Source organism: Nannobrachium achirus (genome assembly GCF_963921795.1).
Source record: "Nannobrachium achirus genome assembly, chromosome: 14".
Classification (NCBI taxonomy): Eukaryota; Metazoa; Chordata; class Actinopteri; order Myctophiformes; family Myctophidae; genus Nannobrachium; species Nannobrachium achirus.
Genome location: NC_137821.1, coordinates 9,824,930 through 9,839,819, shown reverse-complemented (window position 1 = coordinate 9,839,819; position 14,890 = coordinate 9,824,930). Strand labels below are relative to the sequence as shown.

Here is a 14,890-nt window from a genome sequence, read left to right as displayed (position 1 = left end):
TGGTAGGAGAGGCCCCACCCTGAGCAAGTCATTTTGCGACAGTGGAAACGAAAAACCCCCTCTTTACTGAAGGAACTGTCAGGACAGACCCAGGCTCTAGGGTGGGCGGCCATGTAAGATAGTATGTAATATAATATGGTTTAACAATAATGTTAAACAGTATATAATGGTAGAATATAAGAATATAAGAATAATATACAATATAATAATATACAATATAGTGGTATAATACAATATAGTGGCAATGCAAAGGCGGGCTCCATGGAGGCTGGTCTCTACAGTCACACTCTTGGTCTGCAACTGAGGGTCTGTATTGTAATAGCTATTACTTAAACTATATGTCACTTACTACAGGTGGGGTGCCACATCTTTGTGCGATAGCAACCGTTCTTTCTTTTTTTACCACTTGAACTCATAGCATCCCTATTCTGAGGGGAACATTAACCGAAAATAGCAGATCTACAAGCTCACAACAACAAGGAGTTGTGGGCTTGTAGATCAGCTATTTTCGGCTAAGATGTTGGGTGTAGGGGGGAAAAGAGCTCACAACGCCTTGCAAGATCTGATATTTTCACAATGTCTGCCTCTAATATTTGACAATTTGGCCAATGTTTAATTTGTAATTTTAGAGGTATTAAAAACTAAAGTCCTTAAATTGTCACTTTAGAAATGTGCAGATAGATACCCTCTATACACTTAAACTTTATGTTGGATTGTTTACTGAGTGAGAAAACAATGTTGCACATTAGGTTAATCCATCTGGGGACCCCCCAAAATCATTTGGGGAAACCCCCAGGGGGTCCCGACCCACAGGTTGAGAACCAGTGCTATAGAGAGTAGTGTTGTTGACAGCAGCGTACGAAAAGCAGCGAAACGCCGCTGCTCTTTGCACTGAGCCAACTCTTATCTGGCTTTGCCATGGCAGCGTGTTTAAAAAAAGAAAAGAAAGAGAAGGAGGGGGAAAGAAATCAATGGCTCAGAGGTTTCCAGTGTGCTTTCCCTCTCCACCCCAGGAGAGGTCAAGGGGTCAGAAGGGTTTGTTTGATTTTGGCTAAAATCACCCTGTAAAAAAAGAATGAAAGAAACAGTGTCAGGCACGTGCACACATAGACATCAAAGGGGGCTTGAGCCCCTGCCCTTTTAGCAGCCTGTAAAAAGTGCCCTCTCCAGACCATGAATTATGCCGTTTTCACTATGGTGAAAGAAATGCAAATGCACCCCTTTCCATATACCTGAGGGCAGCATTCAAGAGAATTGCCTTGTCCAAACTCTCCTGAACTTGAATACAGCATCTTATGTTAATAATAATAATAATAATAATAATAATTGCCCTATCTGTGTGGAAACCCATGCCATTACGCCACATCTCCAGTATTGACTTGAATATGCTTAGTTTAGTGTGGTATCAAGTACCGAAAATAGCCGACCTCCAAGCTCACAACGCGTCACAGCGCGACACGTTGTGAGCTTGGAGGTCATCTATTTTCGATATTTTCTCCAAAAGGAGCTTGAAGGTAATCTATTTTCAATATTTTCACCAAAAGGCCCTTTTAGAAACGTCAGCCCCTGCCTCTCTAACATTCTCTGCACGTCCCTGCTAAGTGTTAATGCTTACATGAGGAAACGGGCGGGGGACGTGTCACAAATCATGTTTTATGACTATGTTAGGTGGAAGTGCATCAGAGATAGAAAGGGAGGTGGAGATAACAGAGGTGGACTATCCCTACATTATGACTCCACCTTCTCCGCCTCCCCATCCATCCCCGTTTCCAAAAACCTCCACTAGATATTTAAGCACAGCCCCCCCTGTACTGCTCACTTCACACTGGGCTCTGGGGGATCGAGGCTCGAACGCTCCAAAACGGGAATATCTTTGAAACCAACTTGAATTTCCTGCAGTTCTTTTCAACGCACGAGCCAAAAACACGGATTCTACCTAGAGTAGCCGCGCAAAAGATTCCCCAGTGGTCGACACCGAAACTTCAATTCTTTGATCCATCGTCCTGTGCTTGTACAACCAGAAGGCATCATCATGTGTACGGGAAAGTGCTCCAAGTTCATCGCCGTCGCTCTGTACGTGCTGGCCACGGTGTCGGTCATCTGCAACCTCATGCTGTTCTTCCCTGACTTTGACACCAAGTATGTGTCGGAGGACACGGAGGAAAAGCCCAGGATCACGCCGGAGGTCAAGTTCATGGGAGGCCTTCTGGGAGGAGGACTCCTGGTGAGTTGTGTTTGGCGCCCTGACCGCCGTCTGAAAAGGTTTTGCGCCGTGGGACCGCCGTACAAGATTTGGTGTCGTTGAAATGTTTCTGAAATATTCTGTTTTTCCCGTTTTCTTTGAGATTTTCTTTTGAAAATAGCACATCTACAAGCTCACAGCGCTTTGCGCCGTGACGCAGTGTGAGCTTTTCAAATTGCCAACCCAAATAGGGTTAGAGTTGTTGCTATATTATGTACTAATGTTGCTGGGGATCCCGTGGAAACCCTCAAGGACCCCTGGGGGTATCCGGACCCAACTTTGAGAACGACAGAACTTGAACTCTATATACTTTGCTGACCGGAGTCCCCCAGTGGTCTATCTACAATATACCAAGCTTTTTCCCCCTCTATGCCGGTGTTCCCCTTATCGAGTTCTGGAGCCAAGGATAGCATAGTTAACTATTATTATTTATTAGCTAAAACTATAGGCCTACTAAAACAAAAACCAGTGAAAAAATAAATGTGTTCTTTGTCAACATTGCATACATGCCCTATAGATAATGGGTGTGAATGTTGCTTTTATTACACAATACTCCTTTTGATTTTTGTTTTTAAATTTCTCCCGATAATTATCCCATATTATAATAAGAAGCAACATACGCTTACACTAAAACGAATCAAAACAAATTCAAATGAAGACGTTTCAATAAACTAGCAAACAAACTACTTGAAACTAAACTGAAGATTGAACATAAAAAATAAAAATAAAAAACAGTAAAAATTCAGTAAAAGTAAAAGATGTAAAAAAGAAAAACGAAAAAAGAAGAGAAAATCGCAGACATAATGATAACGTTGGCTTGGTGCAGCTCAAAGGCTAGAGCACAGTTTCAGGGTTAAGGGTGACGTGCCCTGCGTTGCTCAATGGCTAAACAGTAAAACTGGCAGTGGTGTAGAGTAACTAAATAGATTTACTGTACTTACTGTAAGTACAATATTAGAGATATTTGTACTTTACATAAGTATTTCCAATATATCCAACACTTTTACTTCTACTCCACTACTATCTCGGATCCAAATATTGTACTTTTACTAAACTACATTTATTTGAAAATGTTGTTACTAGTTACTTTGCAGATATAAATTATAATATTATAAAACATACATAAACCACTTTAGCCCTATTTTATACCTAGGTTATTTGAAAATAGCCGATCTACAAGCTGTGAGCTTTTAGATCGGCTACTTTCATCAGCTTTTTTTTTTCAAACATTTTGTAACACTTTTGTACTTTTACTCAACTACATTTTGAATTCCAGACTTGTAACAGAGTATTTCTATATTGCAGTATTGATACTTTTACTTATGTGAGTACTTTTTCCACCACTGAAAACTGGGAGTGAAAATCCAATATACAGATGGAGCCAAATGGCCATTTGTACACTCTAGGAGTTACAAATGGATACATTCCAGAATACAGAACAGCATTTTAACCATTCTGATTCCTTCTTGACAAGAGCAGTTGGTAGGAGCTTGGTCCCCTCTGGGGTTCGAATCCCGGCCCACGACATGAAACGTACAGGTTTTCACACAGCTAAATTAACAGTGTACACTGTGTGCTGTTTTGTAATCTGGACCAATGCTTTTCAAACACTTTCATGTCAGAGACCACCAAATTAATATGCATTTGGCCGCGGACTCCCATCTGAAAAGATTTTGTGCCAATTTAGTTTGTTCTTCTTTTTTAATAGCTACAAGATTGATTGGTTGACTTGATTGAATACTTTATTAGAAGTTTGCATAGGAAAAGGTACAGGACAGTACAGTTCACTGACACAAGGTCAACTAAAAGGATAAAGACCACAAGAAAGCTCAATGGCTCCCTTTCTACTCAATTCATACAAATTTATTAATGGTATGTTTATGCATGGTTAAAGTTGTCAAATGTAACAGTAAAACCTGAACCCCACTTTGAGAACCACTGATCTGTACACACCGTTTCAGTCTCATGAGCACTGCGTGTCTGATCAGCATCAGTTACATCTCTTTGCATGTACTTTACTCTGTTTATTTATTTGTTTTACAGTTGAGATATTTTGGTTTTTACTTTCTATTTTCAGCTGTTCATCCTGTGTTGCCTTCCTTTTGATCTTTCTTTCTTTCTTTCTTTCTTTCTTTCTTTTTGCTTAATTAACTGATAACAGATTATGGCCACTGTTTTTAGTTTGTATAACTGTTGGAAACTTTTTTCAAAAGGCTATACAGATGAAGTTACATGTATACTAACTCTCCCTTCTTCCTCCCCTCCCCCTTTAGATCCTTATTCCTGCCATCCACATCCACCTGACCAGCACCAGAGATGGGTGCTGTGCCAACCGTTGTGGGGTAGGTGTCAAACGGCCATCAAAGGGCTCTTTGTGACAAGCTGGTCACCTCGCACACACTGGTTCAAACTGGTTATATAGTGCGTAGGGCTGCAGTAATCAATTATTTTAGCAGCTATTCTAGAGATTACTTTGTTAATTCATCAAATAATCTATAGGAATAAGAAGTAGTAAAGAAGTATAATTTGTATTTTTTTATTATGTCAACTAATCGATTAATCACACCAAATTGTATGTTATACATAAATAGTGAAAAGTAGCAGGCAGTAAAGTCATGCCCGACAGAGATTGATTATGGACACATAGACAAATGCAACCAGATAAGGGTCCATTTGGACACATCTGTGCACTCTTGGAGTTACATAATGGATACATAAATTAACACTAAGGTTTCAAGATTTACAACTTTGTTTTTAAACATGTTTTTGTTAGCTTTCCCTAGAGTGCAAAGGTTCCCGAACTTTTCAGGCCAAGACCTCCCAAAATAATCATATTTGATTGACACTTGGAATTGTAGATATAGCATTTTATTTGACTGGGTTCCACAGATAAACATTTTGAAAATACTAGAACTACAAGCTAGCAGAGCGAGGCGTTGTGAGCTTGTAGTTCCCAACAGGGTTGGTTATTTTCCAATATTTTCCTCTATATTTGTATTTCTATAATTTGTCTAATTTGGTATTAAAACGGTCTTAAATGTGCAGATACCCTGTAGGCTATATTGGTTTGTTAAATGTTGAGTGAGGAAAACAATGTTGCACATTGGGCCAATCATCTGGGGAACCCCACAAATAACTCCCCAAATCATTTCGGGGGGTCCCCAGACGATTAACTTGTGCAACATTGTTTTCTCACTCAACAGTAAACAAACTAACATAACGTTTAAGTGTATTGAGGGTTTACTGTATGTACATTTCTAAAATAACAATTTAAGGACTTTTTAATACCTCTAAAATGACAAATTTAACATTGGTCAAATTGTCAAATATTAGAGGCAAAAATTGTGAAAATAGCCGATCTACATGCTCACAACGCCTCGTTGTGAGCATTGTGAGCATGGAGATTGGCTATTTTCCCCAATAGAACCGTGTTATACAAAATGTAATGCCTCAACTCTTAGTGCTCATCAGGGTGGGTGGGGTCCCCAGTTAAAATATGCTTATTGTGGGTGAGGGGGTCCCCAGTTAAAATATGCTTATTGTGGGTGAGGGGGTCCCCAGTTAAAATATGCTTATTGTGGGGGTCACAGCCTGAAACGGTTGAGAACCACTGCTCTAGCGTGAGATGACTGAGGGGCTTTGACGCTAGTGTTCCGTGCACCCTGCCTGCAGATGTTCCTGTCCATCGGCTTCGCTGCAGTGGGCGTAGCGGGAGCCATCTACAGCTTGGCCGTGGCAGGCCTGGGCCTGGCCAATGGACCCGTATGCAACTACGGTGGAGTGTTGGAAATTTGGGGGCGTCCCTTCGCTGACAAGTAAGTGACACCGTCTAAAGAAGGCACGTGCACACATAGATATCACATAGATAGCGGGCTTGAGCCCCTGCCCTTTTATCTGTCTGTAATACGTGCCCTCTCCAGACCATGAATGCAGTCTTTACTATTGTGAAAGAAATGCAAATGCCCTCTTTCCATGCCATGCCATAAACACTAGGAGAAAAAGGGAAACGGCACCAGAGAATAACAAGATGACAATTTTGATATACCGGTATAGTCCATGGGCCATACGAGATATCGGTATCGGAAAGGTGGCAAAGGTTATCATGCATTTTTGAAAAGCTCTATATCTGTAGATTATATTTTGGTATGATAACCCTTTCTGAGACACAGCTAAATTGGTGTTATCAGCCACTCGAGTTGGTGTCCCATTAACTTTACATTACAGGGAAAAAAAGCAAAAAAATGTATCTGCTTTAAGTAACATATGAGGGGTCAAACTAGGGTTTTTTCATGATTCTGAATCCATTGCAAACATCTATTTTGCACAAAAAACATTCCCTGGGCTACAAAACGGCCCCACAAGACTATGGTTTAGACACTTTTGTGGGGGCCGTTTTAGCCCAAGGAATGTTTTTTATGCAAAACAGATGTTTGCAATGGACTCAGAATCATGAAAAAACCCTAGTTTGACCCCTCATATGCTACTTAAAGCAGATACATGTTTTGCTTTTTTTCCCCTGTAATGTAAAGTTAATGGGACACCAACTCTAGCGGCTGATAACACCAATTTAGCTGTGTCTCAGAAAGGGTTATCATACCAAAATATAATCTACAGATATAGAGCTTTTCAAAAATGCATGATAACCTTTGCCACCTTTCCGATACCGACATCTCGTATGCCCCATGGACTATAGTGATAGATGTTTGTTCAGGCCAGTTTGGTAAGAAACCAGTGATTCACATCTTTGAATGGCTGGTGTCAGGGCATTCCACATTCTGGTGGCAGAGCAGCATAATGAGAACTTTCCCATGCTTGTTCTATATTTGGGTTGTACCAGATCATTGTCGCTCCCCTCTAGTATTGTGGCTGTGGGTAGTCAGTCACTCACGTTGGACACACAATACAGTATGGGCATTTGGGCAACTTGGCCAAATCCAACGCGTAATAGAGCCTATATTAACCACTTTCAAACTGGCGCCTCTATTTTGGGAATGTCATTATTATTATTTTTCAAACTTTTTTGTCTCTTAAAAATCGTTTTCACAAGAAATAACACTTGTTCTGAGCGCTTCCGTGGATGTTTATTATGTGCTGTTCTGGTGAAAGGTGCAGTCATTAGGCATGCTAAATGCTCAAACAAATGCGTGCTAAAATATGAGCATTATTGTCCCTCAAATTGTCCCCCATCCTAAGGTGAAGAAAAAGTAGAGAACATAGCAGATTTACAAGTTCAAACTTGCCATGATGCAAAAGCTCACAACTCACTACTTGTAAAACATTTGTTTTCAAATGGATTTGTTTCTAATTCATGAAAAATGCTACTTTAACACATTTTGACATAAGAATATAGTTAACAAAATTTAGGAAACAAAATAAATAAAGTGATATTTATTTACTTCCATGACCCACAAATGGGTCCCGACCCACTGTTTGAGAACCACTGGCCTGTAGGATGAGCTTACAGCAGGGGTGGGCAACTTTGATGATGGAGAGGGCCACTATTATTTCCACACTCACTCCAGAGGGCCACGACCTCTTATCTCTGTATTTTAACAACAAAAATAGCTGATCTACAAGCTCACAACGTGTGGCGCTGCAACAGGCTTTGAGCTTGTAGATCGGCTATTTTTGCTAATTTTTAATTGCAATTTTGAATTATTTTTTGAAACTTGGAATCCTGAAATTTGTATTTAATTTCAAATGCATTTACTTATAATTTAGTTAACTTTATGAAAGAAAAATAGTAAAAGTCCATAGAATTTTAATAGGCTAGTCTAGTCATTAAGCTACTAATATAGACTGAAGTAGGCCTGGGGGACCCCCAGATGTAAAAAATGACCAAATGCGCAAACATGACCAAATGACCACCCCAACGGGGAATTCCCGGGGACCACCGACTCCTGGTGCTCCAGAACGGATGCAAAAGTGGTGGCGCCCCCAGTGGAGGACCCCCTGCCACTGCAGCGCACAAGGCCGATTCTTGCAAAACACATTTTTGGACACTGCTCCTACAATTTTTGCCCTAAAATCACGCAAATTGGTACACAGTATGTCTACACTCATCCCATCAACATGAATCTCTCCCATATAGCGCCACCTCCAGGCCGATTTTTAAAAACACATTTTTGGACACTGCTCCTACAGATTTTGCCCTAAAATCACGAAAATCACTACACAGTATGTCTACACTCATGTCATCAACATGGATCAGGAAGATTTTGGCAAAACACATTTTTGCCCTATTTGTGGAGATAAGTGACCTACGGTCGCTTATCTCCCGATTAGGGAGTCTTACTGGTATATCAGTATTCTGAGTGAAGGTGGAAGTTGCCCATGTATGACCTACAGTAACAGCTCTGCCTACAGTAACAGCTCTGCCTACAGTAACAGCTCCTCCCTGTTGTTGCTTCTCCCCAGAAACGGCAGCTACCTGGAGAACCCAGACTTGTGGGACCTGTGCAAGGAACCCGAGAACGTGGTGGAGTTCAACGTGGCTCTCTTCTCCACCCTGCTGGTGACCGGCGGCATTGCGTTTGTGCTCTGCACTATCCAGATGGTCAATGGCCTCTTCGGCTGCATATGCGGCACCTGTGGCAAGGAGGTGAGGCTGATTAACACTCTTCTCATGTCAAGGACCCCCAAATCAATTTGTATTTGGCCACGGAGCACGGACTCGCTTTATTTCCCATGCCGAATTAAAAGTGTATTGGAAAACAATCTCTCGTAAAACGTTTAATTCTGCCTTTAACTTTCAATAGTCATTAGGCATTTTGTGTCTTTGACTTCACCAACCTGAAAAGGCTGCTCTGTGCCTGATTACATGCAGCAAACACAATTGTACAGATTTGCGGATTAAATCAACAAGTAATCGATTTGTGGACAAATGCCTATTAGTCGGCTACTTTCTACTTTCATTATAGTCAAGGACAGCCCTAATCTGGGGAAAGATTTATGGGACTAAAGTCAACCAAAGCAATGAGTTCCCTGTTCAGCTCAAGAATGATAATACAAATCAACGTGTGTGTGTGTGTGTGTGTGTGTGTGTGTGTGTGTGTGTGTGTGTGTGTGTGTGTGTGTGTGTGTGTGTTACTTCTCCAATATAGTGACTGTGCAGATCAATCTGTGGAGAGAAAGATAAAAGTATTACCATAAGAACATACTGTAATAGGTTTTACAGATTTATTGCACCAATGGGAGATCAACATGGCATTTATGTCCATGTAGGACCCATGTGGTTATCCAATGGGACACCTTTATCTTTGTCATGCCCATGATCTTATAGGGACTGAAGTTGAAGAGTCAAAGGTTTTTGCAACAACAAAAAAGTCCGTTTGACAACACATTTTTAAATGTGACGCTTATACCCTTCTCTCATAGAGTAAATATTATTTATCTGAGGAATACCTGCTCTTAAAGCGTCACTCTACAACTTTTTGTATATGAATACAATGCAATTTTGTAGTATGTTTAAAATATAACTTATACAATAGGGGCGTTTTTATGTATATCATGGCAAAGGTCATGTCTCACCTATAGACACAGGATCTGACACAAATTCTATAGAGCAAGCAGGCAGGCTCTATTAGCTCAGTGGCAAAAATGGCAGCACTAGCATAGGAAACTGGGTTCAAATCCAGGGTAGAAGAGGAAAGTTACAAAGTGAAGCTTTAATCAAAATTTGGTTTTCACCTGAGATATAATTTGTTCTTAAATGTTCTTTGCTCCAAATGCTTCCTTGGAGCAAGTCTACTGTTTATAGATGGCTGAATGCTAAAAGCTTAAATGCCTTTAACGTGTGCATTGTGAAACATCAGTGTGACAACTAGGGCTGTCACGATTAGGACATTTTACATGACGATTAATTGTCGCTCAAATAATTGCGATTAACGCCGTTGACAGTTACATTTCTGTTTGGCTTGTAGGCTTTGAATTTGCACATGGCAGATACGACACATAACCTACATATGCAAAGAAATTACTGACAATCATATTTGACAACTTTATACTATTTAAAAACATTGATAGTGGAAATAGCTGATCTACAAGCTCACAACGCGTCAAGATGCGATGCGTTGTGAGCTTGTAGATCTGCTATTTCCACTATTCTTTAAATGTTTGAAAAGATCTTTCAACATGTAAACGATTATGACGATTATCACAAAATAATTGTGATTATGTCAAATAATTGCGATTGTCAAATAATTGCGATTATGTCAAATAATTGCGATTAGACGATTATGTAATAATTGTGACAGCCCTAGTGACAACTAACCACTTACAACCTTTGTGCTTTGTGTTGTGAACAGTAAACCAGAAGCAGCTAGAAGACAAAGGGACCATGACCGCCTGAGGACGCTCAGCATCTGCAGCACCTGCATTTTATACACTGAAAGACTGAGGTCTCCAAAAAGCCAAAGTGCCAGAAACTATACAATGTTTGACTCTGAAAGATCAAATCAGCCTTTGTGATTTTTGGGGGATAAACATTGACCTCATGAATAGAATATACACTTTTTTCCCATTAACCTGTTTGGCTGGCCAATCGAGACACTTTAATTATATTATTATTTTCTGTTTCATTATTTGCGTAGTTACTATTTGTAGGGCAGTATATTAGCTATGCAAGAACTACACTGTACAATCACCAGTGTCAATTTAACTCTGAGAGTGTACAAATGTGGGTCCATTTGGTTACATTTGTACGCTCTTCGAGTTACATCTATAAAATAAAGGTGTCATAGCAGATAAAATTGCATTTAAATGATATAGCTTCAGCAAAACATTGCCTCAAACACATTATGGTATGCATTTCTGAGCATAGTTGCTTCAGAAGGAATGAATGGTTCTTTTGAGACACTTGTACTGTTTTGTAGCTATTTTCAAAGCCCTCAGGAAGGATTATGTCTGTATGTGTATGTCTATAATATGCATAGTATCCTATTATGATGTTAGACTCACTGTAGGTATAGGAATTCAAGGCCAACATGACCTTGTGCCTAATCAAGACTAGAATTCATTGAATTATATGTTGGAATGTTGAATTGCATTAATTTATAGATTTGTTTGAATATTTGCGCCTGTAAATGTGTAAGCTTTACCATATTTTGTAATAAAAAAAAAAAACAGAACAAAATATTTGTTTTAAATTATTATTATTATTGTTGTTGTTAAATACAACTTCCTTCTTTTTTTGTTGAAAGAGTGCCCAATTAGAAAAACACTAGCATAGTTTTTGGATCCAACAGGAATTATCCAAACTTTGTGTTTATGGTCACGGCCAATACTTTATCAGCCCAGTTTACCATGTGAATATTAGTGCTTGTATTACTGTTAGTGATAAATGACTCGCCTTGGTCTAAGTAGGCTTACAGTATTTCTGAATTGAGACCAAAAACCCAGGTGTGCGAAAATGGACAAATGTGTCTTGTCCGTGGCACACTATTTTTATACACCATTATGTTTTTATTTTGATTATAATACCCAATTACTCAATGCCAAGTCTCCAGGTTTTCTTCAGAATATATTACTAATATTTACTGCAACACATTAGGAGTCCACTATAGTGCTGCTTCTCAAATGTTTTATTTGCAAGGACCACCATAACTCTAGAGTACAAATGGAACCTGAACCAAACGGACCTGTTATGGTCATTCAGAGCTATCTCTTTTATGTGGTTCAGGTAATATTATTGTCAACTCATTTCCTTTTGTGGCAAAAAATTGTTTTTTTGTTTTTACAAAAATTTCCACCATAAGCTAACATGGCGATGACCCCTGCAAAAACCCAATTTATTATCAAATACATACATTAATAGGCCTTAATAAAGCCTATTAACAGAGCTCGATCTGTATAAAAGTAGAGCCTATTCATATATTTAATACATTTATTATTAGTTATAATTTAACAAACAAAATCAAACCGACACAGCCAATAAAACAAAACAAAAAACTTTGACCCCGACGTGATTTGAACACGCAACCTTCTGATCTGGAGTCAGACGCGCTACCGTTGCGCCACGAGGTCCTTCCGTGTACAGGCGTCTGCTTTAATAATAAACCTGAAAAGGCACGTCGGGGTTGTATCTCGTTGTTTGTACTATTTAATCCGCCATACGAATTGTGTTTACAGTATATTCACGACCTACTACACATGAACCAGTGTTCTGACTGACTATAGGGCTGGGCGAGGTCTTCTTTCGATTTGACTGCATGCAGCATAATATCACAGTCAGAGTGAGATAGCCTTCCTGTACCGTTGGTTCCTCCCAGTGGCTCAGAGTCCGCATCCACCGTTACGACCGTTAAAACGTCGTCAGATAACTCTATGGTTGTAACCAGTGGTGGAAAAAGTAGTAGACTACTCAAATGTCCTACTGGAGTAAAAGTATCAACTGCAATGTATAGCTGATGGAAATAAAATGTACTTGAGTAAAAGTACAAAAGTATTGGCATCAAAATGTACTTAAGTACTAAAAGTAAAAGTACTCACTCAGTAGGCCTATGCACAAAATATCCTATTTATTTCACACGTTTCCAGTAAAACAAAAGTAGAGAGTAGAAGTAAAGTAAGCCTATACACAATTGGAAATTCTCCAGTAAAGTAAACTCAATTCTAGGCTACAGTATACTTGAGTAAATGTAGGCCTACTTAGATACTTTACACAGTACACACCACTGACCATAGAGTTGGGGAGCGCAGCAGCAGGCATCACAGGCAGAAAGTCGTTTAGGTTTAGCATATAAAACATTTTAGGAACATAAATAGGCCATAGGTAGTCCTACTTCTGTAGAAAATAATAAAACAAAACACAAGAGATGGCGACGGACGCACATGGTTTCTCTTTCTTCATGAACGCGAAAGGGAACAGGGAACAACAACCGAACACATGTGGTGCCTGGTGCATTCGCCGTACGACGGTGCGGATCTACAAGCTCACAACTAGTGTTGCCAGGTTCTGCAAGACAAATAAGCAGCCAAGTATATGAAACCTCTGGGGAGTTGGACTCAGATTAATGAAAACAAGCCCAAAAGAAGCATCTATATAGGCCACATGATGTGAGCACTTAAACATTTTAAATCAGCTATTTGGACATATCAGCTATTGGGGGGCAATGCATCTAAGAAGGACCATACAGATATTCACTTAAGTAATGACTTAAAGATGAGAAGTCATTATTAAAGATGTCCTTTGCTTCAGTCAAATCTGTACACCTACAGTTGGCATTTTAAGGCTGAAAGTGTACCCATGCTAGTAAAGCAAGCCTGATAAAAGTATCAAACATGCACAAAATTCACCAGAACACAGTAAACTAAATCTACTATGTTAATAATGTTATGGGGGAGGACTCCCAGACCGTCTAGTCGGCAACCTGGCCAACTCAGGAACAATGTAAATAGGGAATGAATGCCCCGCCCTTTAATGCAAACCCCATTATACCTGTTGTCATAGGATCCGTTTTGACCATCTGTTTGCGTGTGTACATTTATGCCCATATATGGAGATATCAGTCTGTCTACGTCCATGTTATGCCCATATATGGAGATCTCTGTAGGACACGTCTACGTCCATTTATGCCCATATATGGAGTTATCTGTCTCTATGCGTCCATTTTATGCCCATATATGGAGATCTCTGTAGGACCCGTATTGACCATCTGTTTGCCTGTGTCCATTTATGCTCATATATGGAGATATCTGTATCTGTCTGTCTGCATCCATTTACACCCATATATAGAGATCTCTGTGTCTGTTTGTCTGTGTCCCTTTATTCCCATTATGGAGATCTCTGTATCTGTCTGTGCCTCCGACCGTGTTGCAGACACAGTGCCGGTTCCCCCTTTAATGCAAACCCCATTATACCTGTTGTCATATGGACACAGGCCATATGTTTGCCTGTGTCCATTTAAAGGAGCTATAGTCAACTTTTCCTTGAAAAACGGATGCTAAAATAAAAATAATGTTTCGAAAATATTTTATAAAAAAAATAAGCTTCATATATGTGTTTCTATTCAAAAGTGACCACAAAAAGCGTAAAATAATGACAAAATAATCATTTTGGCCATTGTCAGACCGACACTTTGTTTACATTCTAGTCTATAGACTAGGGTGGAAACAAAGTGCTGGCCCTACAATGAAAAAGTTAACTATAGCTCCTTTAAGCCCATATATGAACATCAGAACATGTCATACTGATGACATTCAATTCAATACGTAACCATGACATTTTGTGTTGACTCATGTAGCGTACGTGATGTCAGAGCCTTTTATGAAGTGATGTCACAATGAGTCAGCGCTTGCGCCGGTTTCCTCAGAAACAGCCTGATGTCAACAATCATCTCCGCATACGGAGATTCCGAACGTTTTGCGCCGTTTCGGGAAAACCGCGCATCGGGTCGGGCCAAGGCCCGGCACTGCACTCTGCGCAGCGGCGGGGAACGCGCGTGCCGAATCTGAAGCCGGTGGGACGAACGGTTCTCGAGATACGCGGATTACATACACACAGACACGCAGACAGAGATTTGTCGCAGTTATAGATAGATGTCTCACTTTGCTTCTGTCATCAAATATGTACACCTACATTTGACATTTTAAGGCTGAAATTGTATGCTAGTAAGGTAAGCCTGATAAATATATCAAACATGCACAAAA

The 14,890-nt window shown here is 39.9% G+C and overlaps 1 protein-coding gene across 1 annotated transcript; it reads left to right on the top strand.

The window, feature by feature from the left end:
* The first annotated feature begins 1,805 nt into the window (after positions 1 to 1,805).
* On the top strand, positions 1,806 to 11,360 carry tm4sf21b (transmembrane 4 L six family member 21b). The gene is made up of 5 exons (XM_080741988.1): positions 1,806 to 2,224; positions 4,516 to 4,584; positions 5,915 to 6,057; positions 8,660 to 8,843; positions 10,549 to 11,360. The coding sequence occupies exons 1-5, from the start codon at positions 2,033 to 2,035 to the stop codon at positions 10,549 to 10,551; spliced, it is 591 nt and encodes a 196-aa protein (XP_080598114.1). The 5' UTR covers positions 1,806 to 2,032; the 3' UTR covers positions 10,552 to 11,360.
* Positions 11,361 to 14,890: the final 3,530 nt, after the last annotated feature.

Excerpts from the sequence above, each read along its gene's own strand:
- tm4sf21b (XM_080741988.1), top strand. The coding sequence starts at position 2,033 with ATGTGTACGGGAAAGTGCTCCAAGTTCATCGCCGTCGCTCTGTACGTG. Across the intron at positions 2,225-4,515 it reads TTCTGGGAGGAGGACTCCTG|ATCCTTATTCCTGCCATCCA; the intron begins GTGAGTTGTGTT and ends CTCCCCCTTTAG. Across the intron at positions 6,058-8,659 it reads GGGCGTCCCTTCGCTGACAA|AAACGGCAGCTACCTGGAGA; the intron begins GTAAGTGACACC and ends GCTTCTCCCCAG.